Below are 27744 nucleotides of genomic sequence, written 5' to 3' on the forward strand. Positions count from 1 at the left end.
TTTTTGAAGTGTGATAATGAGAACGGATATTTTTCCCAAAATTCAGCAGATTCGTTTGAAATGTAAAATATTTGTCAAAAATGTAATCACAGTCATTTTTCATGAAAAATCTCATGGTTTTTCTAAATTCGTCTTCAAAATTAATGAAAAAAAAACTTTTTTAAGTTTCTTTCATTTCGAAACAATATTAATGCTGCCATCTCTATGGAACTGTCACGTACTATTACGCATAGTTGAGCCAAAAATTATAAATAATTAATAAAAATAGTTATAAAAAATTATTCGTATTCAATTTAGAAATGTTATAGATGATTCTTGGTATTGTAACAATCGACATTCACTTTGTGCAGTTGTTACAATTAAATAATAGATATAGAGCTAAATCACCTATAATCTATATAAACAGAAAGTCTGACCTTTATCCTATAAATTGTGTAAAATTCAGTGTGTTTAGAAATGTTAGTAATTAAGATTGTAAATTTATATTTAATTAACCTTTGGATTTTAAATTTCTGCGCCGTTACCTGTGCGCCATCTGGTGGTAAATTGTAGAGTTGTATGCTATATTTTTTTTGTTTGCGTGAGTGTGATAAGGCCTAAGCACAACTGCTTCGCGAATGTCGTTTGCGAACGCAAAGTATGAGTTAGAAAAGAACAGAGATATATTTGTGTCCTTTTCTATCTCATGCATCTTGTTCGCGAACGACCTTGGTTAACCAAATTGTGCGTTAAACTTTAGAAGCGACGCGACGCCACAGCATTGTATCACCAGTTCTTAACAATAAAGTTTTTTTTTAAAGTGCTACAACGAAAATCTAAAAGGTATGATTCTCCTTTTCTCATTCAAATAATTATAACACAGAGAATTGGGACCATTGATCGATTTTAAGAAATGAATCCTTAAAGTACTCCATTAGGCCAGTCGTCGAATGCCTCATAGTTTGCTCTCGATTTCCGGTTGCGAAAAATGGTATAAACAATAGTCAAAGTTTGGAAAACGTGGGTTTTTGATAACAGTTGAGACCCCCGGTCTGTCAGGCTATTCCCATTTTTACGCTTTTTTTTAGTAATTTTCCAGTGGGCAAAAAACCATCATTGTTTTAAAAGCGTCTTAAAAACGTTTTTAGAACGTTTCATGTCTGCTAAATAATGTCCCAAAAACGTTATATGGTTCTAAAACGTTTTAAAAGCAATGGGACGTTTTTGGAACATTATTTTGCAGACATGAAACGTTCTAAAAACGTTTTTGGAACGTTTTTAAAACAATGATGGTTTTTTGCCCACTGGGTTATAATTTTCTAAAGACAACTGTTATAAATATTTTTTACTTTTTAACATAATAAAAAAGTCATTTCTATATTATTTTGATTCAAATTTTTTTTATTTTTACATTATGTTACAATACAAAATTTTACGAATAAAATTTTTGTAAAAAGTTGACACCTTAGGGGAGCGTGGGGGAATTGGAGCCCCTTAAGGAAAATTATTTAAAAAACCAACTTATCTTTATAATAATACATTGTTTTCGTTATTTCCTACTCATTTCGTTATTTATCTTTATAATTATGTTTAATTAGAAACTTAAAAAGAGAAAGTAAATTGGAAAAAAAAATTTAAAAAAAAAAATACATTTTTTGCAATCACCCAATTTGTGGGGTAATGGGAGCTTTCACTTGAAATTTAAAAAATTTCCATATTTTAGGAATATTTTTTGTTTTTTAATAGAAAAAAGTGTTAATACTTACAATGAAGCCAAAACTTTAGACTTAGAATAAATTTTTTCCTAAATTATAATTGAATAAAAAATTTTTGAAAAAAAATTAAATTTTTCATTTTTCCCACCAAAAATTATTTTTAAATTAAAAGTTTTTTCATAAGGTGATATCTTTTACAATTTTCAAAGAAATAACGAAAGACGCAACATAGTAACGAAAATTCTTTGGTCTGACACTAATTCTCCCATTACCCCACAGAATTTTCACAGGCCAAAATTTGAATAAAAAAATAAAAACATAAACAAATTTTACTATTATTTCGATTTTTATACAAGTATACATATCTACACATATTCACCTATAATATAATGAAAAAACAGAACTAAATAATACGATTTTAACTACTTATGGTGATGTTTAGAAATATTTGGCATTTTACAACGAAAACGCAAAAAATACATTTTCCCTTGTCTTTACTAAAAATTTGTCAAGAATGTGATCGTTTGTTTTGGAATGATATAAACAAAGGTTGTAGAAGATTTTCTATACATTGCAGCGAATTTGAAGGCTTTTAAGTGCGTGAAATTTAAAAGCTCCCATTACCCCACGCTCTCCCCTACAGGTTTTCATAGAATATGAAGCTACACTGAAATTTTCTAGTTCTTATTATACTTTGAAAAAAAGTTACAAGCAAAGAATAATTTTGTAGTGGTCTGTCAGACCGGCATAACAGTTTAAAGGTTAAGGTAGGACGGATTTTTTTTTTAATTTTTCGGAAACAAATAAAATTAAATACCGTATACACATAATCGAAAAAATGGAAATTGGCTATATGCGATTAAATGAAATTTCTATTTCAGTAGAACGAAAGTAAGTCTACGTAAGTGCAAGATCAAAGAAGAAAAAATGAAATCGGTACACGTGCAAAAGTGGCGAAATTTCGTTGAAAATGAGATGTTTTTATAGTGATGCACGTCAAGCAGAAAGCTTTCTTTTTTCGTTATCTTAACCCATTAAAGCCCACCAGGACGCAAAATGTACCATGATTTGACGACTCTTATTTTGTATGAAATAATTAGTTAAAAATTTTAGGAAATACCATTTCCGACGTAAAATTTATCGCTCTTTCGGAATATGAAGCTAAAATTTCTTTATAATTATCTCAAAAAAATTTATAACAATTTTATTGCAAAAAAACACTTTTTTTATGAAAAACAAATTTTTCAATTATTATTTTGACATGGAAAACTAAAGAATAATATGGTCTCCAAAGCACAAAATATCGCGTCCTCGAACTTTCAGCTATAAAAATCCATAATTTAATAATTAATTTTAATTAATTTTAATAATTTAATTTAATAATAATTCATTTATAAAATGGCCATTTTTCCAAAATGCAAAAGGCTGAAAAAAAATTTCGGGTAATGTTTTTCAAAAGTTATTAGATTTGCTTGAAAATGGTTACTCGGGGGTTTTTGGGGTCGCTGATTATGAATCTGATGTTACTTTTTTAAAATTCAAAATGGCGGATCCAATATGGCGGAAATATTTTTTAAAAAGTGATTGGATTTGCTTGAAAATAGTTACTCAGGGGTTTTTGGGGTCTCTGATTACGAATCTGATGTTACTTTTTCAAAATTCAAAATGGCGGACATATTTTTTAAAAAGTGATTGGATTTGCTTGAAAATAGTTACTCAGGGGTTTTTGGGGTCTCTGATTACGAATCTGATGTTACTTTTTCAAAATTCAAAATGGCGGACATATTTTTTAAAAAGTGATTGGATTTGCTTGAAAATAGTTACTCAGGGGTTTTTGGGGTCTCTGATTACGAATCTGATGTTACTTTTTTAAAATTCAAAATGGCGGATCCAATATGGCGGACATATTTTTTAAAAAGTGATTGGATTTGCTTGAAAATAGTTACTCAGGGGTTTTTGGGGTCTCTGATTACGAATCTGATGTTACTTTTTTAAAATTCAAAATGGCGGATCCAATATGGCGAACATATTTTTTAAAAAGTGATTGGATTCGCTTGAAAATAGTTACTCGGGGTTTTTTGAGGATGTTGTTTACGAATCTAATGTCACTTTTTCAAAACAATATTATGTTTATCCTCCACGTCCGTTAGCCGTCAACAAAATTTTATTGACGTTGCCCAGCTCTTACCACAAGGAGGTCGACGTGCAAAAAAGCTACTTTTTTTATTTTATTTTAAACAATTTTTTTGTTTTTTTATTTAAATGTTTTTTTTGGCTTTTTTAATATTTTTGCTTCCTCATAAAGCAGGGTGTCTACTAACCGGGAATTCCGGGAAAACCGGGAAATAACCGGGAATTTTATTTGACCGGGAAAAACCGGGAATTAGCCGGGAATTTTATACCGAACCGGGAATTTTTTCACAAAAATTAAAAAAGTTTTATTATTTTAATTTGTTTTTAAAAAATCAATTTTTATTTCAATTTTTATAGATATTTATACTGTTCTCTAAATTTAAGTTAGTTAAAAATAATTAATTTGATGATAAAAAATCAGTTACCAATTCAAATATATTATGTAAATAAATTTAAAAAAAATTATGGAGTTAATAGAAATATTGTGAAATTCGACTGAAAATATGTAATTAAATTTGTTAAAGAAATTCATTAGAAACTTTTTAACAAATAGAATTTTCAAAGTATTTTAATTTAATAATTGATTAATAATTGAATATTATAAAGAGTAAAATTCTAATGTATTCATGTTTCTTACTCCGAAGATTAATAATTAAAATTTTTATTAGTTATTTTAAAAAAATATACATACTTAAAATTGTTTAATATAATAAAATTAAACTTTCGCAAAATTTTTTTTAAGTCTAAAAAATAAAATTGTTGTAATTTTTCAATTCTATTGTTTCAAGATAATTGAATTTTTCTAAACAAATCATTGAAATTTTTTTACTTTTTTTGAAAAATAATTGAATTCTTTTAAAGAATTTTATTTAAATTTTTCGAAAATAATCAAGGGAAGTTAGTGACCATAATTATAATTTTATTTTTAAAATTTAAAGTCCCTCTTACAGTTTTAAATCAATTTTTTGCTTCTAAAAATTATACTATTCTATTAATTTTTAATAATTATAATTATTAAACTTCTCTTAAATTTTTATCATTTCAAATTTCTGAATGTTCAAATAAATGATATTTATTTATTTCTTGAGCAAATTAAATGTTTATTACATATTAAGTAAAGAATTAATTATTGCTGCTTATTATTTTCAAAAATTTTAATAAAATTCTTCACAAGAATTAAATTATTTTCATAAATAATAGCATTCTTTGGAAGGATTCAAATATTTTTATAAATAGTAAAATTCTTTGCAGAAGTTCAATTATTATCAATGTAATTTTAATAAAATTGAAAAATCCAATTTTCAATTATAATTATAAAGAGACAAGATTATTTTTAAAAACTTGAAAAAATTCTTTGTTTAATTCAAGTATTTTCCAAGTTTTTAATTAAAATTACTGAAAAAAACATTATTTTCAAAAAATTTAATGATTTATTTATGTTTGAAATCAAATTTAAATTTAAATTTGATAAGAAAAAAAACCGGGAAAAAATTAGGATATAGCCGGGAAAAACCGGGAAATAACCGGGAATTTTGTTAAACGAAAATAGTAGACACCCTGTAAAGGAAGTACTGTAATACCGAAATTTTTCAAGTTCGATTTTTTGACATATATCTTTATGTTATTTGACGTCAGGAGTTCAAAAATGACATTTTTAAAAAATGTCATTCCGTATGTGTGTGTGTGTGTGTGTGTGTGTAAACATCACATTTTCATAAATATCTCGAAATCATGAAAAGCTTTTGGATTGAATTTTTTTTAAATTGTAGATCTCACCTGCGGACATAAAATGAGACTACTTTGAGATAGATTAATAAAGTTTAACTAAATTTTTTTTGGATTTTTAATTTTGCAAAAAAACGTTTTTTGCCCATAACTTTAAAAAAATGTTAGGACACCTATAAATGTTTGTCCACAATTTTTTAGAGTTTTTTTAGACGCATCTTTTGAGCCCTAATTGAATATTTTTCGTCCATATTAACCGGAGTTATTAAACTTTTAAAAATCAAAAATTTTGAAAAATAAGAGTTTTTTGAAAATTTTGTTGAAAAACGTGAAAGTAACATTTAAATTATCGTTATCAACTTGTAGAGCATTAAAAAACGCTTCGATTGACCTATTTTTGAACCTAATTCGATAATAAATTTCGAAATTATTGGTATTTTAAAAACCAAAAATTGTGAAAAATGATATTTTCTCAACTTTTTTGTTTGAAAATTTTTGTTTAACTATTAAATTATTGTAACTATCTTGTAGGATATTTAAAAATACATTGATTGACCCAAAATTCAATCACTTTTACCATATTTATAAAAAGTTATTCATATATTTCTATTATTTTTATCTCTATGAGGAAGTAAAGTGTTCATGAAATGAACACCAAAATTATTAAAAAAAATATACAACCTGGCAGCGGTTTTTTAAATAAATAATATAAAATTTTAATTTTGCTTTCTAAATCTGAATCAACGATAATTATGACACTTATATAATTATGACATTTTTTATACAATGATAAAAAAGAGACTAACACTACATGTGGTTTGATTGAAAACAAGTGACGCACATATAAAGTAAGTTCTTTTTTAATGTAGCCAACTGCCTTTAACAACATATACTAGGTGGCTACATCAAAAAAGAACTTACTATATATGCCACATTGAATGCATAATTTTTGTGTCCTTTTGTTGCACTTTGCATGATAGTGGCTATATTTTTTGAGGCAAAATCCAAAAAAAATTTTTAAATAAAATTTAAAAAAGTGGCTTTTTTGCACGTCGACCTCCTTGTGGTAAGAGCAACGATAAATATAATATTGTTCTGATGTTAGATTCGTAATCAGCATCCTCAAAAACCCCCGAATGACCATTTCCAAGCAAATACAATTACTTTTTAAAAAAATGTCCACCATATTGGATCCGCCATTTTCAATTTTAAAAAAGTAACATCAGATTCATAATCAGCGACCCCAAAAACCCCCGAGTAACCATTTTCAAGCAAATCTAATAACTTTTGAAAAACATTACCCGAAATTTTTTTTCGGCCTTTTGCATTTTGGAAAAATGGCTATTTTCATATCCGCCATCTTGAATTTAAAAAAAAGTAATTATGGATTTTTATAGCTGAAAGTTCGAGGACGCGATATTTTGTGCTTTGGAGACCACATTCTTTAGTTTTCCATGTCAAAATAATAATTGAAAAATTTGTTTTTTATAAAAAAGTGTGTTTTTTTGCAATAAAATTGTTATAAATTTTTTTGAGATAATTAAAAACAAATTTTAGCTTCATATTCCGAAAGAGCGATAAATTTTACGTCGGAAATGGTATTTCCTAAAATTTTTAACTAATTATTTCATACAAAATAAGAGTCATGAAATCATGGTACATTTTGCGTCCTGGTGGGCGTTAATGGGTTAAAAGAAGAGAAACTATAAAATTCAATTGTTTTAAAAAAAACTTTCCAAAAAAGTCAAAACTTTAAAAGATTATAACTTATTATTTTTGTTTTTTAAAATTCAATAGAAATTAATATTTAGACTTCTACTGATGATACACGGAAAGAAAAAGTTTACGGATCTCTCGTGAACTAGTACACAGGCTTCACTGTCTGTCCTCTATTTCCCTAAAAGTCCCCTTTTTTTAATTTTGGCCCCTAAAAGTACCCTATTTTCAAAATTTCCCCTAAGTTGGTTGTTTTTTTTCTATGCAGGCAACGAAAACGTACCTACATAATTATTTAATTATTACAAAAGTTTTAATGCAATTATCTTGATAAATTACAAAATTCTTCACAGAAATTCAATAATTTTTAGGAATTTTAATAAAATTTTTTACAAAATTCAATTAATTTCATAAGTTACAATATTCATTCCAAGAATTCAATTATTTTCAAAAGTAATAAAATTCTTGGAAGAAATTCAATTGTTTTTAAAAAATTTCACGAATATCTCGTCAAGAATTTTAATGAAATTCTTTTCAAAAATTCAATTATTTTGATAAATATATCAAAAGTCATCACAAGAATTCAATTCTTTTGAAAAGTAATAAAAAAATAGAAAAAATTAAATTATTTTCAAAATTTTTTTAAAATTCTCGTCAAGAATTAAATTATTTTTATAAATAGATAGGGAAATTCTTCTCAAGAATTAAATTATTATCAAAAATTTTTTAAAAATTCTTCTCAAAAAGTTTTCAATTATTTTCAAAAATTATTATAAAATTCTTTAATATAATAAATTTCATTAAAATTTTAATTAAATTCCTTAAAAGAAATTAAATATTTTTAAAAGTTGTTAATACAATTCTTCGTAAAAATTAAATTGTATTTAAATAATTGATTTCTTGTAGAATTAAATTTTTTTTTCGTACTTTTAACTATGTAACAATTTTGAAGAATTAATTTTTTTGACAAAGTTTAATTGAATAATAATTGATGTTATTGATTTAAAGTAGAATTTTAGTTAACAATTCTAGAAAATATTAATTGAATTGAAATGATACAAATAATTGTGAAAAAATTGCAGTAACATATCTCAGGGCTCGGATTGTGCGACTTTTTCAACTTTTTTCAACTTTTCTAAGGAAATGTGACTTTTTTCGACTTATAATATATTATATTATTATATTATTATACTTATAATATTATTTTTTGTGAAAAAATGCGACTAATCGACTTTTTTCAAATTTTTCAATTAGTTTTCGACTTAAATTGTAAATGGCAGAAATCTTTTTTTGTAAACAATATTGTTCACAAAATCATTCTTCTCTTTGGTGAAAAAAACATAACATATTCCCGTTTCTTAATATTTTTGTAGGAAATTCTCAATTTTCATAAGGAAATAATTTACATTTCTTTACAAATTTTTCAAAAACATCAATAACTTCTATTTTAAATAAAAATTTAATTATAATTATTTTTCCATATAGGAATTTAGATTTTTAAAACATGCAAATTCAAACTTTTTTGAAATTAAACAACTTATAAAAAATTGTTATAAAACATGAAGACATCGATCACTCAGAGTCTTCGACTCCGAGCCATCAATGTCTTCATGTTTTATTACAGTTAAAGATGAGTGAGTGATAAAATCATTATTTTATATTATAAGATTATAAAAAAAAAATTATTTTTAAATTATTTTTTATGAAACTAATTGAATTATTGCGAAAAAATTTATAAAAAAATTAGTAAGTAATTGAATTCCTGTGAAATTTTCATTATTTATGAAAATAATTAAATGCTTGCGTACAATTTTATTAAAATTTTTGCAAATAATTGAATTTCAGAGAAGAATTTTATTATTTATAAAGAGAATTGAAATTTTGAACAGATTTTTAAAAAAAATTTTAAAGTAAATTGAATTTTACAGAAGAATATTGATATTTATAAAGATAAACGGGATTTTGACGAGAATTTAAAAAAATTTTTTGAAAATAATTGAATTTTTGCGAAGAATTTTCTTACACTTGGAGATTATTGAATTTTGCAGAGAATTTTATTAGAACTTTTAAAAATAATTAAATTTCCAGGATGAATTTTATTATTTATGAAGATATTTAAAATTTTGACGAGAAATTTAAAACAATTTTTGAGAATAATTGAATTTCTGCGAAGAATTTTATTCAGGGTTGCCACAGGTCAGGGAAGTCAGGGAATTCAGGCAAAAGTCAGTGAAAGTAAAATTGGTCAGGGAGAGTCAGGGAAAAGTCAGGGATTTTTACTAAAAGTACTGGAAAAAATTGAATTTTAAAAATTCATGAGAAAACTCTGAATTTTTTTTCCTTTTTGCCTCGTAAACTATAAAATCACCTCGAATTTTAATACAAAACCTTCCATTTTTTCAATTTCTGACAATAATTTTTTTTTTAAATAACTTAATTTTTCAAAAACTATCATAAAATTATGACTTATAAATTATTCAATGTATAATTTTTACAATTTTTATAAATACTAGATTGATAGAAGAATTTTAGTAACAAAAACTAAAAAAAATTGAATTTTTGAAAAGTTACAAATGATTCCAGAAATTTAATTATTTTCAAAAGTTACAAAAATTCTTCGCAGAATTTCAATTATGTTAAAAAAAAAAAAAAATTCTCGTCAAAATTTCGATTATCTTTATAAATAATAAATTCATCAAAATTCAATTATTTTTTAAAATTTTAATAAAATTCTTGTCAAAATTCCACAGGAATTCAATTATTCAATATTTAATAAATTTCATTGTAATAATTCAATTATTTTCATAAGTAATAAAATTTTCACAGAAATTCAATTATTCAAAATACAAAATTTCATAAAATTTTTCGAAAAATATCAATTATTTTAAAAGATTTTTATAAAATTCGTCGCAAGAATTTAATTATTTCAAAAAATTTAACATAGTTCTTTTCAAGAATTCAATTATTTTTATAAATAATAAAATTCTTCACCGAAATTCAATTATTTTTATAAACTTGAATAAAATTCGTTGTAAGAATTCAATTATTTATATAAATAATAAAATTCTTCACAGAAATACAGTTATTTTTATGAATAAAATTCGTTGGAAGAATTTTATTTTATTTTATTTTATTTTATTTATTTTTTTTTTATTTTATTTTCAAAAGTAATAAAATTTTTAGGAAAATTTTAATTATTTTGATAAATAATAAAACTCATCGCAGGATTTTAATTATTTTTTATACAATATTTTAATCAAATTCCTCGATAAATATAATTGTTCTTAAAAATTTTATTAAAATTTGTCTAATGAATTCAATTATTTAAAAATTTATTGATAAAATTCTTTATGAGAATTCAATTTTAATAAACATTCAATTATTCAATAAATTATTTATTTTTTAATTTAAATAATTGAATTTTTCTAGAATTTTCTAATAAAAATTGATTTAAAAATGAATTAACGAATAATTGATTTATTATTATTTATGAAAATAATTGAATTATTGCAACGAATTTTATTACATTTTTTTCAAATATGTACTGTTTTTTGATTAAAATTAAGGTCCTAAAAACAAACTAATTACATTTTTTTTAACCCTCGGAGAACACACCTCTTTTTTAGACTATTTTTCAAAGTTCAACCAATTTTAAACTGCTCATCTAATCAAGCTAAAGAATTTTCTAAATTATAGTTTAAACTCTGTAGTCTGTAGAATAAGTCTGTATACTTGAAAGTCCTTATTAAAAATATTAAAAAAAGATAAAAAGCTTTTCGTAAAAAAGCGTGGGGTCAAAAAGACCCCATGTGTTCTCCGAAGGTTAAATATGAATTTTTTGTGAAATTGTACTGTTTGTAAAATTAATTGAATTCTTGCGAAGGATTTTTTTAGAATTTTTGTAAATAATTAACTTATTTTAAAAAATTTTATGATTTAAATTATTACAAAACATGAAGAAAAAAAAACTCACTCCGAGTCGAAGACTCGGAGTGATGTTTTGAAATAATTTTCTTAAAAGTTGTAGAATTTCGAAAAGGTTTGAATTTGAATGTTTTGAAGAATTTTAATTCCTACAGTAAAATAATAATGATTAAATATTTATTTAAGAAAGAAGTTATTGATGTTTTCGAATAATTTGACTTTTAAAGAAATTTGTAAATAAATTTAATAGAACATTTTTTTGAGTATCTAATAATTTTTAGAGTGAATCAGAATATATCAGAATATATTATAAGGTTCTAAATGGATTTATTCAATGTCCGCATTTATTGTCATTAATTAATTTAAATGTTCCTGTGAGATCAAGTAGATACTATTCTGTTTTTGTTGTACCGTATCATAGAACGAATTATGGTTATATGTCTTTAATAAGTAGACTTAGTAGAGAGGCAAATTCGATTTCCAATAATATAAATTTTTTTCAAATTAATATTGCCAGTTTCACTGCATCTTTGCGGGCATTATTGTATAATTAAATTGTTGTAGTACTATGTGTGATTTTTGCTTTTGATTAATTTTAGTTATTACTTACCAGCCACCTAGCTTTATTGTTTATTGTTAAAACAAATAGGTATAGGTTGTTTATTCGCCTTAGATTGTAAGAGTACAAATGTACAAAAGGGTTTGATCCCGTTTATTATTAATAAAATAAATAATAAATACTCTTTAGGGTCAGGGGGAAAAGTGAAAATTTTGTCTGGAAATCAGGGAAAAGTCAGGGAAAAATAAAATTAAATATTTGTGGCAACCCTGTTATTACTTTTGATAATAATTGAATTTCTAGGATGAATTTTATTATTTATAAAGATAATTGAAATTTTGACAAGGTATTTATTAAAAATTTTTAGAATAATTGAATTTTGGTGAAGAATTTTATTATTTATTTAAAAGTAATTGACATTTTTAAAGAGAATTTTAAAAAAAAATGTTAAAAATAACAAATTAAAATTTTGCTAAGAATTTTATTAAAATTGTATTCCGGATTGTTTGAAATTAAAGTATGTGTTGTCGAGAAATGTTATTTTTTTTACAATTTCTTGTTTCTTTTTTGTCGTTTTTCTAAAATTTCATGCGACTTTTTTACGACTTTTTCGGACATTTTATGCGACTTTTCGTGACTTTTGTTGTGAATTTTTGCGACTAAAGCGACTTTTTTGAGTCTTAAAGACGATCCGAGACCTGATATCTTGCAAAATTCTTTTAAGCAGGTATTACTTGTGAAAGATGAGTGGTAGAGCTACGCGTTCCAAAAATCCGGTCCTAGAGTCCGGCCTGAAATTCAGTGAACGTTCCCGTTCCACAGACGATCGACCTGACGTTAACGAGCTGTACAATAGATTGGACAAGATATATTTTAATGGCGAGGTAAAGTTGGCAGGCTTTAGCGTAAACTGGGGAGCAAACATGCGATCGACTGCTGGAATTACTGATCTACATAAGCGAACAGTTAGCATAAGTTGGGAGGCTTACCAGCTGTTACCGGAAAGTGATCGCAACGGAATAGTTTTACATGAAATGATTCATGTAAAACTGTTCAGACATAGGATGGACAAAGACAGTAAACATCACACTGGCATGTTCATTTCTGAGATGGACAGAATCAATGAAATGGGACCCTATAAGGTATATTGTTAGAGATATATGTATATGTTACGCACTTTTTATATCCATAAAAAATATATCGATTTCTATTTCTTTCTAGGTGAAAGCACACCATGAAATACCGGAGGATGTGAAAGAACAGCTGCACCCATACGTGTGGAGATGTCGCAGTTGCAATTATATTCTCCGATTACCCAATACTGGGGCACCAGGTCCGCAAAATCGACATCTCACCGACGGTCAAATTGTATGTGATAATCCTTCGTGGAAGAAATTGTGGATATCATATTAAGCAGTTCTCTTTTACACATTTTTAAACTATTATATTTTTTGTTAGCACTTTAATAAATGTATATTGTTTACTTGAAGGAGATGGAGTAGTTTAATAAAGTAAATCTTTATTCTTAATATGTTGTTATTTGCCATACTTACCCTACTTTACTGAAGAAAGAAAGCCTCACCTTTTAAATTTGATTTTTTAAGTAAATTGAAATTTAATAAAGTATTTTCTTTAACTTTTCAGCAAAAATGTGCAACAATACGCTTTTAACGACAGAATCAATTTCCTGGAAATCTTTATTGATGGAATCGGAACAAACTGTTCCCAATGAAATTAAAATACAATTAATACCGATGATTGAATATTTCAGTAAATATAGTGAAAAAAACAAGTAATTCAAATTAATATTTTACTTTTCTATTCTTTTATATTTCTTTCAAAATGCTAAAACACTTAAAATGTACTTTAATTATAAAAGGAATGGCTCTAATGAGTTTATTAAAAATATGGAACTGCGATTAGAGGCTTGTTTGAATCGAATTTGGGAGACACTACATTCTGGTCACTGGAAAGATGTCCCAATTCAATATAGATATTCATATTCCATTTGCAGTATTCTTAAGGTAATGTATCAATTTATTTTTACATTTATCGTATGTAGTTCGAAAATTAATCTGAAAAAAGTCAGTCTGAATTGCTAACAATATTTCAAATGTAAAAAAATCAATTATTATAAAGAACCGTTTTTGCACAGACAATTTGTTTGGAACTCGAAAACAATATCGAAACAGATTTGCCAATAGTTTTAACGATGATAAAGCAAATTGACAAAGGAATTTTATTAGGAGCGCCTCTTCAGAGTTCTCCTGAATTGCTGACAACAATTGCCTCACAATTAAACGGTCATTTCATAAGTACGTCTTTATTTATTTTAAATAATTTTGATTTTTAACAGAATTTTAAAACTTTCAAACATGCACAGAAATTTCGTTTAAAAAGGAACTCAGCAACAGGATTAATATTAATGACATAGACATGTGCTCTCCACCGTTTCCTGAATTTCGATCTGTGCCTTGTTATGAACAACCATCAATGGAATCATTCTATAGAGATATTTTTCAACCGAAAGTTCCTGCAATAGTAAAAGGTATTTCAATTTACTCTCACGAAATTCTCTTTCTATAAAAATTAGGTTAAAAATAATTTCTGTTAAGTAGAAAATTTTTAATATTGTTAACGCTTTTACTTATTCAATACTTTCATATTGAATCTGCCATTTTGAATTTTTGAAAACTGACATCATATTCGTAATCAGCGACCTCTAAAACCCCCGAGTGACGAGTTTCAAGCAAATTCAAAGAGTTTTTCAAAAAGTGTCCGCCATATTGGATACGCCATTTTTAATTTTTTAAATTTGGCTCCTTATTCGTAATTGGCAAGCATAAAAACAACTAAGAAACAAGTTGTGAGCGATTTCTATCAGTTTTTAACTCATTTTAGCTGCGAAAAATCTTCACATAAGTTTTTTGAATAAAAACATTAATTTTTAATAATAATGTTGCTGTTTTTCCACAGGACTAATAGGTAATAAAAGTCATTTTTAAACTTTTTTCTTTATCCACGGTGTCTACTGGTCCTTGAAGTTCTGGAATTTGAAAAAATGTCCTTAAATGTCCTGGATTTGGAACTTTTGTCCTTGAATTTTCCATATCTTGCTTTTCAATATTCAATAATTTAAAAATTTTACTCAAATTTAAAAAAATAATTTTTTGATACATCAAAAAATTTACAAAAATTTTCGTCAAAATTTAAATTATCTATACAGAAAATAAAAATTCCTCTTCGAAATTTAATTATTTTCAAAAATTATAATAAAATTCTTGTCAGAATTTCAATTATTTTTAATACAATTTTCATCAAGTTTCTCGAAAAATGAAATTATTCTTAGAAATTTTATTAAAATTTGTCAATAGAATTAACTTATTTAAAAATTTTGTTGATAAAATTCTTTATAACAATTTAATTTTAAGAAACATTTAATTATTTAATAAAATATTTATTTTCGTAGTTAAATAATTGAATTCTTGTAGAATTTTCTAATAAATATTGATTATAAAAATGAATTTCAGTTAAAATTTTTAGATTATAATTGAATATTGAAAGCATTATAGCGTGGATTTTTAGAAATAATTGAATTTTGAAAAAGTTTCGAATTAAAATCTTTCGAAATTTGAACTTTTATACTTTTAATTAAGAATATAATTTAATTTAATTTTTTAATTATTTAAAGTTTTTAATTTCTAATATATTTAAAATTTAATTGAGGAATGTCAGAATAATCGAAATTTTATAAAATTAAATTGTAAACAAAAAAACTTTAAAATTTTCAAAGAAGTTTTTGAAAAATTATTTGAAAAAAATTGACCTAAAGAAGAATTTTAGTTGAAAATTCTAAAATGAATAATTGTAATGATGACAATTTTTGAAGAAGTAATAGTCACAAAGTAGCAAGTTTTAATTATTATAAGTTATTGAATTTCAAATTTTTAAAAATTTTAATTTCTATATGAAAAAATAATTATTAACTATTTATTTAAAAATGAAGTTATATTGATACTTTCGAATAATTTGCGTATTAAAAACCTGGAAAAATTCTGTTTTTTAACCTGGAAAACCTGGAAAAGTCAGGGAATTTGAAAAGAGCAAAACGTGGCAACTCTGGACAAAGAATTAAAAAAATTTTTTTTTAAATAATTGAATTCCTGTGAAAATGTTTATTTTTGAAAAAAATTGAATTCTTGGGAAGAATTTTATTAAAATTTCTTAAATAATTGAATTCCTATAAAAAAATGTATTATTTGTGAAAATAATTGAATTCTTAAGAAGAAATATATTGAAAACAATTGAATCGTATAGGAAAATTTTATTAAAATTGCAATTCAATGAACTAAATCTTGCAAAGAATTTTGTCAATATTTTTTTAAATAATAGAATTATAATTAAAAGAATTTTATTTAAATCTTTCGAAATAATTAAATTTCTCAATTGAAATGAGGAAAATTTTTGAAAATATGTAATTGAAATTTTGCCAAGAATTTTATTAAATTTTTTTGAAAATAATTGAATTTTGGAGACGAATTTTATTTATAAAGATAATTGAAATTATGACGAGAATTTAAAAAATTTTTTGAACATAATTGAATTTATGCGAAGTTATTTAAGTTATTTAAAAAGAAATTATTGGCAAAAATAGAAAAAATTGAAGGGTTTGTATTAGAATTCTTGACAAGTTCATAATTTATAAAGCAAACAAAAAAGACACCAAAATTCAAAATTTCCCTATAAATTCTAAAAATTTAATTTTTTCCAGTACTTTTAGTAAAAATCCCTGAATTTTCTCTGACCAATTCTAAAGTTCTAAAGTTCTAAGTGATGTACCGACATTTTCTTATTATTATTGTTTATTAAGGTTGTATAAAGCATTGGGAGTCTTTGGAAAAGTGGAAGGACATAGAATATCTTAAAAGAGTAGCTGGAACTCGAACTGTACCAATTGAAATTGGCTCCAAATATACGGAAGACGATTGGGCACAACAGCTTATTACATTTTCCGAATATCTTGAAACTTATATTTCTTCCAAGTCTACAAAAATTGGATATTTAGCTCAGCATCAATTATTTCAGCAGGTGTAACATTATTTTTAAATTTTTTAGTTTACTTTCGCTTATGATAAAGAACTCGTTTCTTAAATTCGTTTCTACAAATAAATATTTATAGAAACGAATGTATTAAATAAAATTACTGTTGTTACTTAGTAATTATTCAATACTATTTTTCACAGATACCAGAATTACAAAACGATTTTTCAGTACCGGATTTTTGTTCTTTTTCCGATACAGAAGATGAAAGTTCGACAGACATTAATGCTTGGTTCGGTCCAGCAGGAACTGTTTCTCCTTTACATTACGATCCAAAGAATAATTTATTATGTCAGGTAATGCAAAAATATTGCTTAAATTTTTATTTTAACTAATAATAAAATAAGATTTTGACTTACATACATATTTATAGGTGTTTGGATATAAACGAATAGTTCTCTATAAACCAGAGGACAGTGAATGTCTCTACCCTTACGAAACAAGATTACTCTGTAATACAGCGCAAGTGGATCCTTATCAACCGGACTACGAAAAATGGCCTAAATTTAAGTCAGCGGAAGCTTTCTTCTGTTACTTGAAACCAGGAGAAATGTTATTTATTCCACCCAAATGGTGGCACCATGTAGTTAGTCTTTCTCCTAGTTTTTCCATCAGTTTCTGGTGGAATTAAACGTCACTTCAGGCCAAAGAGAAATAAAGAGAAGCCTATATTTTTTACGAAAATTATTTATTTTACATCTGAAATCATTTCTTTTGTTTTTTTCTTAAAAAAAAAGATATTACAATGTTTTTCTAAACAGTATTGTTATATAAAGTAAAATAATTCACAGAAAAATAATAACAGATTGTATGGAAAACTATGTGAAAAAGTATAAAAAATAATTGAAAAAATAGAAACAAACTGTATGATACATTTGATGTCCTTAAGATAACGTAATACAAGTATGTAAGTATTTAGGGAAGTGGAGGGTAGTCCTCGTGGTGGGTAGCGTACTCCCTACAATTAGGACACGAGCGGCTATTATTCAACCATTGTTTTATACACTGAAATCAAACGTTAAATTTTATTAAATTATTAATTGTTCTTTTATACATTGTCCAATAAATAACACTTAAAATGTAGAAAATCACCGCCGAGTAAAAAATATCGAGTTTATTTAATAATTTTAATTAAAATTTTTGAAAATAATTGAATTTTATGTATAATTTCTTTCAAGTTTTTAAAATAATCGTGATTGTTAATAATTGAAATTAAACATTTAATTCTTAAATTTTATTAGAATTTTAGAAAATAATTGAATTCTTTTTCATAAATTTTATAACGAAATTAAGAAAAAAATTCAATTCTTTCGTGACATTTTTTTTAAAATAATTAAATGTTCGTACACGGAAAAACCTTTGAGAAGTCTGTCTTCCCACTGTCACAAAATTTCGCTTCTCACTGCATGGAAAGTCTGATCGCCCGCCACTGGGTGCGTAGCATTACCGTTTTCGATAGACAAACTTCCCAAAAAGTTTAGAAAATTACAACTGGGTACGTTGGTCACCCAGTTTGGGAGTGCAGATGAACAAGTTTAGTGGTGGCGCTGACGCATAAGTTTCGGGTGAGCAGACTGCTTAAAGGTTTTTCCGTGTATAATGTTACCTCTTTATGGAATGAGTGTTGGCAATCTAAGGTAGAGACACTTTTTCCATTCGCAACTTGATCCAGCGCTTCAAAACAAATATTACACTCCGCTTCAATGGTATCCTTTGTCCAGTTGTTAGCACTTGCTTTAATCGGAACCCAAGCCGACTTTCCTGAAGATTTTTTTGTAGTTTGAGCTTCAATCTTAATAGTTGCAGCGCCTACTGAAACAAAAGGAGGGTTGAGAGATTATTATAAATAAAAAGACACGTAAAGAAAATACAATAAAAATAATAAATATAATTTAAATAATAAATACAACAGGGCTTGGATCGTCTTTAAGACTCAAAAAAAGTCGTTTTAGTCGCAAAAATTCACAACAAAAGTCACGAAAAGTCGCATAAAATCTCCGAAAAGGTCGTAAAAAAGTCGCATGAAATTTTAGAAAAACGACAAAAAAGAAACAAAAAATAACATTTCTCGACAACACATACTTTAATTTCAAACAATCAGGAATACAATTTTAATAAAATTCTTAGCAAAATTTTAATTTGTTATTTTTAACATTTTTTTAAAAATTCTCTTTAAAAATGTCAATTACTTTTAAGTAAATAATAAAATTCTTCACAAAAATTCAATTATTCTAAAATTTCTTAATAAAATTCTTGTCAAAATTTCAATTATCTTTATAAATAATAAAATTCATCCTAGAAATTCAATTATTTTTAAAAATTGTTTGAAATTTCTCGTCAAAATTTTAATTATCTTCATAAATAATAAAATTCATCCTAGAAATTCAATTATTATCTAAAGTAATAAAATTCTTCGCAGAAATTCAATTATCTCCAAATGTAAAAAAAATTCTTCGCAGAAATTCAATTATTTTCAAAAATTTTTTTTTTAAATTCTCGTCAAAATTTCAATTATCTTTATAAATATCAATATTCTTCTGCAAAATTCAATTACTTTAAAAAAATTTTTTAAAAATCTGTTCATAATTTCAATTATTTTTATAAATAATAAAATTCTTCTTTGAAGTTCAATTATGTGCAAAAATTTTAATAAAATTCTTGTCAAAATTTCAATTATCTTTCTAAATAATAAAATTCATACTGGAAATTGAATTATTTTCAAAAGTTCTAATAAAATTCTCTGCAAAATTCAATTATCTTCAAAAGTAAAAAAATTCTTCGCAGAAATTCAATTATTTTCAAAATTTTTTTTTTTAAATTCTCTTCAAAATTTCAATTATCTTTATAAATATCAATATTCTTCTGCAAAATTCAATTACTTTAAAAAAATTTTTTAAAAATCTGTTCATAATTTCAATTATTTTTATAAATAATAAAATTCTTCTTTGAAGTTCAATTATGTGCAAAAATTTTAATAAAATTCTTGTCAAAATTTCAATTATCTTTCTAAATAATAAAATTCATACTGGAAATTGAATTATTTTCAAAAGTTCTAATAAAATTCTCTGCAAAATTCAATTATCTTCAAAAGTAAAAAAATTCTTCGCAAAAATTCAATTATTTTCAAAAAATTTTGTTTTTTAAATTCTCGTCAAAATCCCAATTATCTTTATAAATATCAATATTCTGCAGCAAAATTCAATTTACTTTTAAATTATTTTTAAAAATCTGTTCAAAATTTTAATTATTTTTATACTTAAATAATAAAATTCTTCTCTGAAATTCAATTATTTGCAAAATTTTTAATAAAATTGTACGCAAGCATTTAATTATTTTCATAAATAATGAAAATTTCACAGATTTCAATTTAAATTGAATTTAAATTTCAATTACTTACTGATCTTTTATAAATTTCTTCGCAATAATTCAATTATTTTCATAAAAAATAATTTAAAACAATTTTTTTTTCGGTCATCTTTAATTATTATAAAACATGAAGATATCGATTGCTCCGAGTCAAAGACTCTGAGTGATCGATGTCTTCATGTTTTATAACAATTTTTTATAAGTTGTTTAATTTAAAAAAGGTTTGAATTTGTATGTTTTAAAAATCTTAATTCCTGTGGAAAAATAATTATAATTAAATATTTATTTAAAACTAGCTGTCGTACCCGTCTTCGACGGGTTTTAGTTTCTACTAATATATTTGAACAGGTGTCTACCAATTGGGAATTTAATTTGACTGGGAAAAACTAATAATTAGTTACCATTAACTATTTCATTATCAAAATATTACCATTTGAATCAGTAAATGACTTTTTCTATCAAATACTATTTTCAACTAATTCAGATTTACAGAACAGTATTTGTCAATTTGTAGTACTTTATGCGTTCGTAGTATTTTAATTAATGCATTAATAATTAATACTAATTTTCCACCAGCTTTTGGAGTTATATAAGAGTCTAATTCGAACTAATTGTATCGCAAGTAGACCCCACGTTACGACTGCTAAAATCAAAAATAAGACCTATATTGTAATCTGAAAGTAGGTCTTAAATTTTGACAAATAAAAATATTACATCAATAGAAATTAAAGCAAAAACAATTTTTTTAAAATGAATTAATATAATAAAACTTTTTTTAATTAGATAAGAAAATTCCCGATTTTTCTAGACGAATTAAATTCCCGGCTATTTCTCGGGATACCTTTCCGATTAATAGACACTCTGTTAAATGTATTAGTAGAAATTATAACACGTTTTTGATTCCCACATGGGAAATCTACATGGGATCTACTTTTATAAAGGAAACCATATTGATTCCTATGTAAAACCGTATGGTATAATTTTTCTATATCCCTATTAAAAATTTCCACATGGGATTTTACATTTTACCCGTTTTTGCGTAATGCCCGGATAGAATTTTGGAAAGCAACACCATACCCCAAACATTTCTAAAATTCAAGAAGAACAATTTTAATTCATAAATAGGAATTTGTTATTTATTTTCAAAGTCATTTCTAAAACATTTCTTGAATTCAAAAAAAGAAAATTTTGATTCATAAATCCCAATTCATAAATCTTAAGGACTTTCTGTGTCCCAGTGCCCGCTGAAGTCAAATTTCAGTATTATTGATACTTTTACTGTATACCCTTTATATTGAACATAAATATTTTATTTTCTACGTTAAATATGATAATACATACTATGAAATTTTCAAACTTAAAACCTGAAAATATCAATATAGAAATTGTTTGCAAACTCTCACGTTAATTGATTTTAGAAAATTTGTAATCGGCATCAAATTCATGACTCTAAACTTTTTAATAAAATAAATGTAATTAATGTAATTAAAAATTTAAAAACATCAATCGATATCACTACCAACTTAATAAAAAATTAAACAATATTCAACAAAAAAAATTAATTAAAAATTTTGTCGAAAATCAAAAATATGATTTTGGCTTAAAAATTCGGATTAATTATTTATATTTCATTTTTACAGTAAAAATTAGTTGTATTTACATTAAAAAGTAGCTACAAAAAGTGTCACATCAATTTGACAAAAATTTAAAAAATTTGCATTTTTTTTGATTTTTTGAATTTTGTGAAAAAAGCTATAACTTTCGTTCAGCTTAATATTTTTCAATCGGATATGGCTATAAATTTAAGTTAGACTCAGACCAAAGAGACTGTAAAGTTTCGTTTTAATCGGTCAAGTAGTCTTTGTGTTTATCCCGGACAAAATATTGCGTACAGACATACATACATACACACAGACATACATACATACATACATACATACATAATTTTTTTTATTGTCATTTTTGGAATTCTTACTACTCGAATAGGAAAACTAATCATGAAATTTCAAATTCTATGCAATGTACAGACAAAAGTCTGATCTTATTTATAAAGATATAAGTTATTGATGTTTTCGAAAAATTTGAAAGAAATTTGTAAATAAATGTAAATTATTTCCTTATGAAAATTGAGAATTTCCTAAAAAAATATTAAGAAACGGGAATATGTTATGTTTTTTTCCCCAAAGAGAAGAATGATTTTCTGAACAATATTGTTTACAAAAAAAAAATTTCTCCCATTTAAAATTTAAGTCGAAAAGTAATTGAAAAATGTGAAAAAAGTCAATTAGTCGCATTTTACTATAAAAAAAAAAATCTTGAAAAAGTCGATTAGTCGCATTTTTTCACAAAAAAGTCGAAAAAATAGCACAAACCGAGCCCTGTAAATATAATAAAAATAAATTGTATCTTGTGCTTGCACAATAATTACCGTAGAATTTTTCACCGTCTTTATAAATACAATGTATTTTTTAACAATTATTAATTTTTTTTATTAATACTATTTCCATATTTGTTTAAAAAGTAATTTTAGTTCTTACTTGAAGATGACGAAGAAACAGAATTATTACGTTTACGTAACTTCTCCATTCCAAAGGGATGAAAGTTATCCTTGATTTCTGGAACTAAAAAGCAAGAATTCATTATATTCATTCATTTGAATTATAAATTTTCTTAAGCAAAGTAACAACTCACTTTTATCGTTAATGTCGTTATTTTCTTTATGTTCATTAGGAGTGTCGTTATAATCGAAGATATCTGAAAGCAGATAAATTTTAAAATTAATTATGAAATCTTGAAATTAAATACATTCAGAAAAAGTATTATTTTTCATACATAAAAAAGAAGTGTGAATTCTGCTACCTCCCTTCCCTAATATTTTTGATTTCTCAAGAAAGACTTTGGTTAGAAAAAAAGGTAAGATATTATTTAGAGACTCGTTAAATTAACGCAACTCAATAATTAATTTTAAACAAGTATCAAAAAGTAGCTTTAAGATTTAAAAAAAATATCAAAAAAGTAACAACCGAAAAATTAAATTTTTACATAATTTCTAAATTAAATTACATTTTTAAAAATAAAATAATTCTTTTTAAATACATATTTAAATATCTATTTATTTTTCCACAGGAATTAAAATATTTTAAATGTAACTCTTAGTGTCACAGATCTAAAAAAAAGTATGAGTAACATTTAGTCGAATCTAATACCTATCATTTTGGTAATTTGAAAATAGTGACAAAAACTTTCAGGTTTTACTTAATATTTGACGCCATATTTGGTCCGCCATCTTCAAATGTTTAATTCTGCATTACTTTTCTTGAAAGTACAGTTTCGTTTATAAAAATTAATTTTCTTTAATTCCTTAATTATTTTTAATTTAATAAAGTGTTCTGAAGATGATATCAAATGAAAATATTGTTTCCTTTAGTAACTGGTATTGATCTATATTATTACTGAGTAATCATAAGTTTATTTATAGAAAAATTGCTTAAATTAATATCAAACGTTGAATTAAAATAATTTTAATACAATAAAACTACTCACGTTGTCGTTGTCTTTTCAAAACGAATTGTCTAGCTTCATTTATAATTTCGAATATGTTTGTTCCGCTTAAACTATTATGATGGTCTTTCCTTAATTGTAGAATACAATCGATTAAATCATATCTGCAATATTTAAAATTGTCAATTACAATAATTTTGTTAATTTACAAATGTTTATAAATAAAATATTAAAAAACACATCATTTTGACAAAGTTAAGAATTAACACATTTATGATTATATGTTCTGAAAAATGTCTTGTTTTCGTTTCTGGCTTTTAATTTATATAAGGAATTAAATGCTTAAGTACATTTCAAAGAAAATCAAAAATAAATAAAAGTTGTGCGTAGAGTTTAAAAATTTCTCCCTTCTTTTCTTTTTTTAAAATTATAATATAAAACATTTGTAACTAATAATACATACTCAGGAACTCCGACAAATTCTAAGCGCAATTTCTCCATAATTCTATCAGCTCCATACTTTGGTACTTTAATTTGATGAAATCCATTTCTATAAATAAATATAATTTTTATTACAGACAAAAGGGTTAATCTAATTTTAGGGAGGGGGGGGCCGCTTGACCGAGAAACCGGGAAATGACAGTAAATTTTTATCTTGACCGGGAGTTTTGAAATTTTTTGTTAAAAACACTATGATTATTTTGTAAGAAAAAGTAGAAATATTTATTTTAAGAACTTGAATTGAACTGAGACTTTTAAAACTGATAAGTAACTGATTTTAAGTAACTTGTCTTGTGAGGACACTGTTTTTAAGATATTGTCCCTACTCAGATTTTTGGACAATATTTTTAGGGAGATGGAAAAAGCGGCTGACTAATTATCAGATTGGTTTTTTAAGAAGAAAATAGAGAAGAGAAAATGGTAAAAAGTTAAAAGATTTGATTCTGTCGTTTCGGGATTGGCTCTTCTCGAACCAACCCTCATAAAGAGACTGAGTCCTCGAGGATTGTATCCTAGGTCAGTGTCTTTCTAAAATAGTAGGGATATATTATCTCTATGTTTTTGAGTTGGTAGGGATATTATTTCACGTTCTTGAGAATTTACAAAATATTGTTATAAATCTAGTTAATAATAATTTTACAATCATTTTTATAGCGTAGTTTAATTGTTTATAATTTTTAAATGTATGTAGGTTTTTGAATTTTAATTTTATCATAATTTTTAACGTAATATGGCATTATTTATTTATTTCTATTTTATGATCATTTATTTTTTTATAAATTGTTATTAATAATTTGTGAATTATGATTGGTTTATTGCTTTTATTTATTCTTTGTGGGTATTTATTTGTTATTAATTATTTTATAAACAATAAATATTTATTTATATTTATACACATTATTAATATTTATGTACGGGAAATGTAAAAGGCCGAAAGGTCATACATATGAATCCAATAAAAAAAATAAAAATACACATTATTAATAATATTAAAATATTAATTGTTTACAATTTATAATTGTTAATAATTTTTTTCATTGTTTTATTTATTATTCATTTGGAAATGAAAATTAACGTTTAAACACATTTTAGAATGTGTATATGTATATACTCTCGACCGTACCCTCAAAAGGCCGTTCTTTAGACATCTGGTCATAGGTTATATTTCAATTTATGGTTTCCTTTAACATTTGGAAACACTTTTACTTTTGTTCGGAAAAAGTATTTTTTCTGGAAGGTTAAAGTTAACTGTTAAGAAGGATGCAATTTGAACTGCCTTTTTCACGGTACAATCTGTGAGCGAAAAAAATGTAGTGTGAACGAATTTTCTTGGGAAAAAAATAATTTTCAAATGTTTGTCTACTCTCTTTAATGTTACTCTTATAGGGCCCATTTTGAGTTATTTGTAAAATAAAATTTAAAAAATAAAAGTTAAAAATATACAGGATGTAACAAATGTTTCTTAAAATTTAATTGTTACCAGAGATGTTAAAAATGGGTCTCAAAACCTACTTAAAATGCTAAATACTAAATGGTATCACAAAAAGTATTTCAAATATAAAATATAAAATAGTTTTCAAAAAGTTATTTCAAATGCAAAATAGAAAATACGCATTTTCAAAATGGTTTTACAAAATAAAATGCTTTTTTTAAATGAACTTTATTTTTACGTAACTTTTTGACTTTTCTATAAAATAAGATTGAATCCCTTTTGAAACTGTTTTATATATTATTCTATTAATTTGACTTTATACAATAAACTACTTTTTTGAAAAAATTGTAAGAAAACTTTGTCAGCAATTAAATAAAATGTCTCATTTTCGAATGCTGGATGTGAAATCCTATATAAATATTAAAACTTTGAACCTGAAAATTTCCGTTTTTAGCATGTAAAAATGAATATTTTCCCAAAAAGTTTGGTAAAATTTAAAATAAAATTAATTAGCCGGAGAACCTCCTTAAAAGAAAAAATTGCTACAATATAAAAAAATTTTTCTTGTATTTTGCATTTTCAAATACAAAATAATGAAAAAAACCATTTCAAATCAAAATGCAAAATGGTTTTCGGCAAATGCATTTAAAATGTAAAATGAAAATAGGCATTTTGCATTTTCTATTTTGCATTTGAAATAGATTTATTTGAAATAGTTAACATCTCTGATTGTTACGAAGAATTGTATTAACAACTTTTGAAAATATTTAATTGCTTTTAAGGAATTTAATTAAAATTTTAATGAAATTTATTATATTAAAGAATCTTATAACAATTTTTGAAAATAATTGAAAACTTTTTGAAGAATTTTATTAAATTTTTTTAATATAATTGAATTCTTGAGAAGAATTTAAATAATAATTTTTAAAAACAATTGAATTCATGAGAAGAATTTTATTAAAATTTTTGAAAATAATTGACTTCTTGGGAAGAATTTAAAAAAAAATTTGACAATATTGTCAAATTTAAAAAAAAAAAAAAATTCAACTTTGAATTTTGTAAAGAATGTTATTAAAATTCCTAAAAATTATTGAATTTCTGTGAAGAATTTTGTTATTTATCAAGATTTGCATTAAAAGTTTTGTAACAATTAAATAATATTAAAAAAACAACCAACTTCTAAACATAATTGGGACTTGACTTCACCAATATACTAAGCTTACAAATTTTATAAATTTTATAATTAATAAAATATAAATAATCGATCATAAATTTGAAGATTTGAAACTTTCAAAACAAAAGTTTCCAATTGAAAGTTTCAACGACACTTTGCTAAATTTGGTGTCAATTCATTATTAAAAGATAAAAGAAAAAAATAGAGGAAAGTTAGGGAAAATTTTGAAAATAGGGTACGTTTAGGGGCCAAAATTAAAAAAAGGGGACTTTTAGGGAAATAGGGGACAGACTGGGAATCCTGTTATATGTTAATTACCCATTAAATTTCGGGTAAAAAAACTCGATGAAATATACTATAAATTGATTTTTTTCAATTATTTTCTTTTTTCCAAAAGTTAATTAATCAGGGTGGCCACCGGACCTCGAAACCTTGAAATGGACGTGAATTTTGTCAAACCTTGAAAAAACCGTGAATTGGACGTGAATTTTTTAAAAACCTTGAATTTTAGTATTATATATTATTTAAATCGGAAAAAAAAATTTTCGACCATTTTCAAAATTTTATTTTTGAAAAAATTAAAATTTTTCAGGCTTACCACAGGTCAAGGAAATCAGGGAAAAGTCAGGGTAAGTAAAATTGGTCAGGGAAGTCAGGGAAAAGTCAGAGATTTTTATTTAAGTAACTGGAAAAAATTGAATTTTGGAGAAGTTACAAATGATTGCAGAAATTCAATTATTTTCAAAAGTAATAAAATTCTTCGCAGAAATTCAATTATGTTCAAAAATTTAAAAAAAATTCTCATAACAATTCAATTATCTTTAAAAATAATAAAATTCTTCTCCAAACTTCAATTATTTTCAAAAATTTTAATAAAATTCTTTGCAAAATTTCAAATATTTTCAAAAAATTTTACTCA

General features: G+C 24.5%; 3 protein-coding genes across 8 annotated transcripts in view; 2 read left to right on the top strand and 1 right to left on the bottom strand.

Moving 5' to 3' along the window:
* LOC122504840 (bifunctional peptidase and arginyl-hydroxylase JMJD5) overlaps nucleotides 1–17482 on the top strand; it is a 31704-nt gene extending 14222 nt beyond the window's left edge. For all 4 annotated transcript variants that reach the window (XM_043616125.1, XM_043616124.1, XM_043616123.1 and 1 more), the window contains 7 exons: nucleotides 13396–13543; nucleotides 13631–13775; nucleotides 13907–14066; nucleotides 14135–14299; nucleotides 16622–16839; nucleotides 16995–17147; nucleotides 17225–17482. In XM_043616125.1, coding sequence (XP_043472060.1) covers nucleotides 13401–13543; nucleotides 13631–13775; nucleotides 13907–14066; nucleotides 14135–14299; nucleotides 16622–16839; nucleotides 16995–17147; nucleotides 17225–17482 — 1242 coding nt within the window. In that variant the 5' untranslated portion in view covers nucleotides 13396–13400. The remainder of the gene's footprint in view (nucleotides 1–13395; nucleotides 13544–13630; nucleotides 13776–13906; nucleotides 14067–14134; nucleotides 14300–16621; nucleotides 16840–16994; nucleotides 17148–17224) is intronic.
* On the top strand, nucleotides 651–13280 carry LOC122504842 (DNA-dependent metalloprotease dvc-1-like). The gene is made up of 3 exons (XM_043616127.1): nucleotides 651–822; nucleotides 12479–12893; nucleotides 12973–13280. The coding sequence occupies exons 2-3, from the start codon at nucleotides 12495–12497 to the stop codon at nucleotides 13162–13164; spliced, it is 591 nt and encodes a 196-aa protein (XP_043472062.1). The 5' UTR covers nucleotides 651–822; nucleotides 12479–12494; the 3' UTR covers nucleotides 13165–13280.
* A 38-nt stretch (nucleotides 17483–17520) lies between the features above and the next one.
* LOC122504838 overlaps nucleotides 17521–27744 on the bottom strand; it is a 57356-nt gene continuing 47132 nt past the window's right edge. For 2 of the 3 annotated variants that reach the window (XM_043616118.1, XM_043616117.1), the window contains exons 18-23: nucleotides 24182–24268; nucleotides 23761–23882; nucleotides 22909–22971; nucleotides 22755–22838; nucleotides 18458–18663; nucleotides 17521–17856 (exon numbers count right to left, since the gene is read on the bottom strand). In XM_043616118.1, the coding sequence (XP_043472053.1) occupies nucleotides 17767–17856; nucleotides 18458–18663; nucleotides 22755–22838; nucleotides 22909–22971; nucleotides 23761–23882; nucleotides 24182–24268 (652 nt within the window). In that variant the 3' untranslated portion in view covers nucleotides 17521–17766. The remainder of the gene's footprint in view (nucleotides 17857–18457; nucleotides 18664–22754; nucleotides 22839–22908; nucleotides 22972–23760; nucleotides 23883–24181; nucleotides 24269–27744) is intronic. The other variant, XM_043616119.1, reaches the window with a different exon arrangement.

Source organism: Leptopilina heterotoma, unplaced genomic scaffold (genome assembly GCF_015476425.1).
Source record: "Leptopilina heterotoma isolate Lh14 unplaced genomic scaffold, ASM1547642v1 Lhet_32, whole genome shotgun sequence".
NCBI classification, from domain to species: domain Eukaryota; kingdom Metazoa; phylum Arthropoda; class Insecta; order Hymenoptera; family Figitidae; genus Leptopilina; species Leptopilina heterotoma.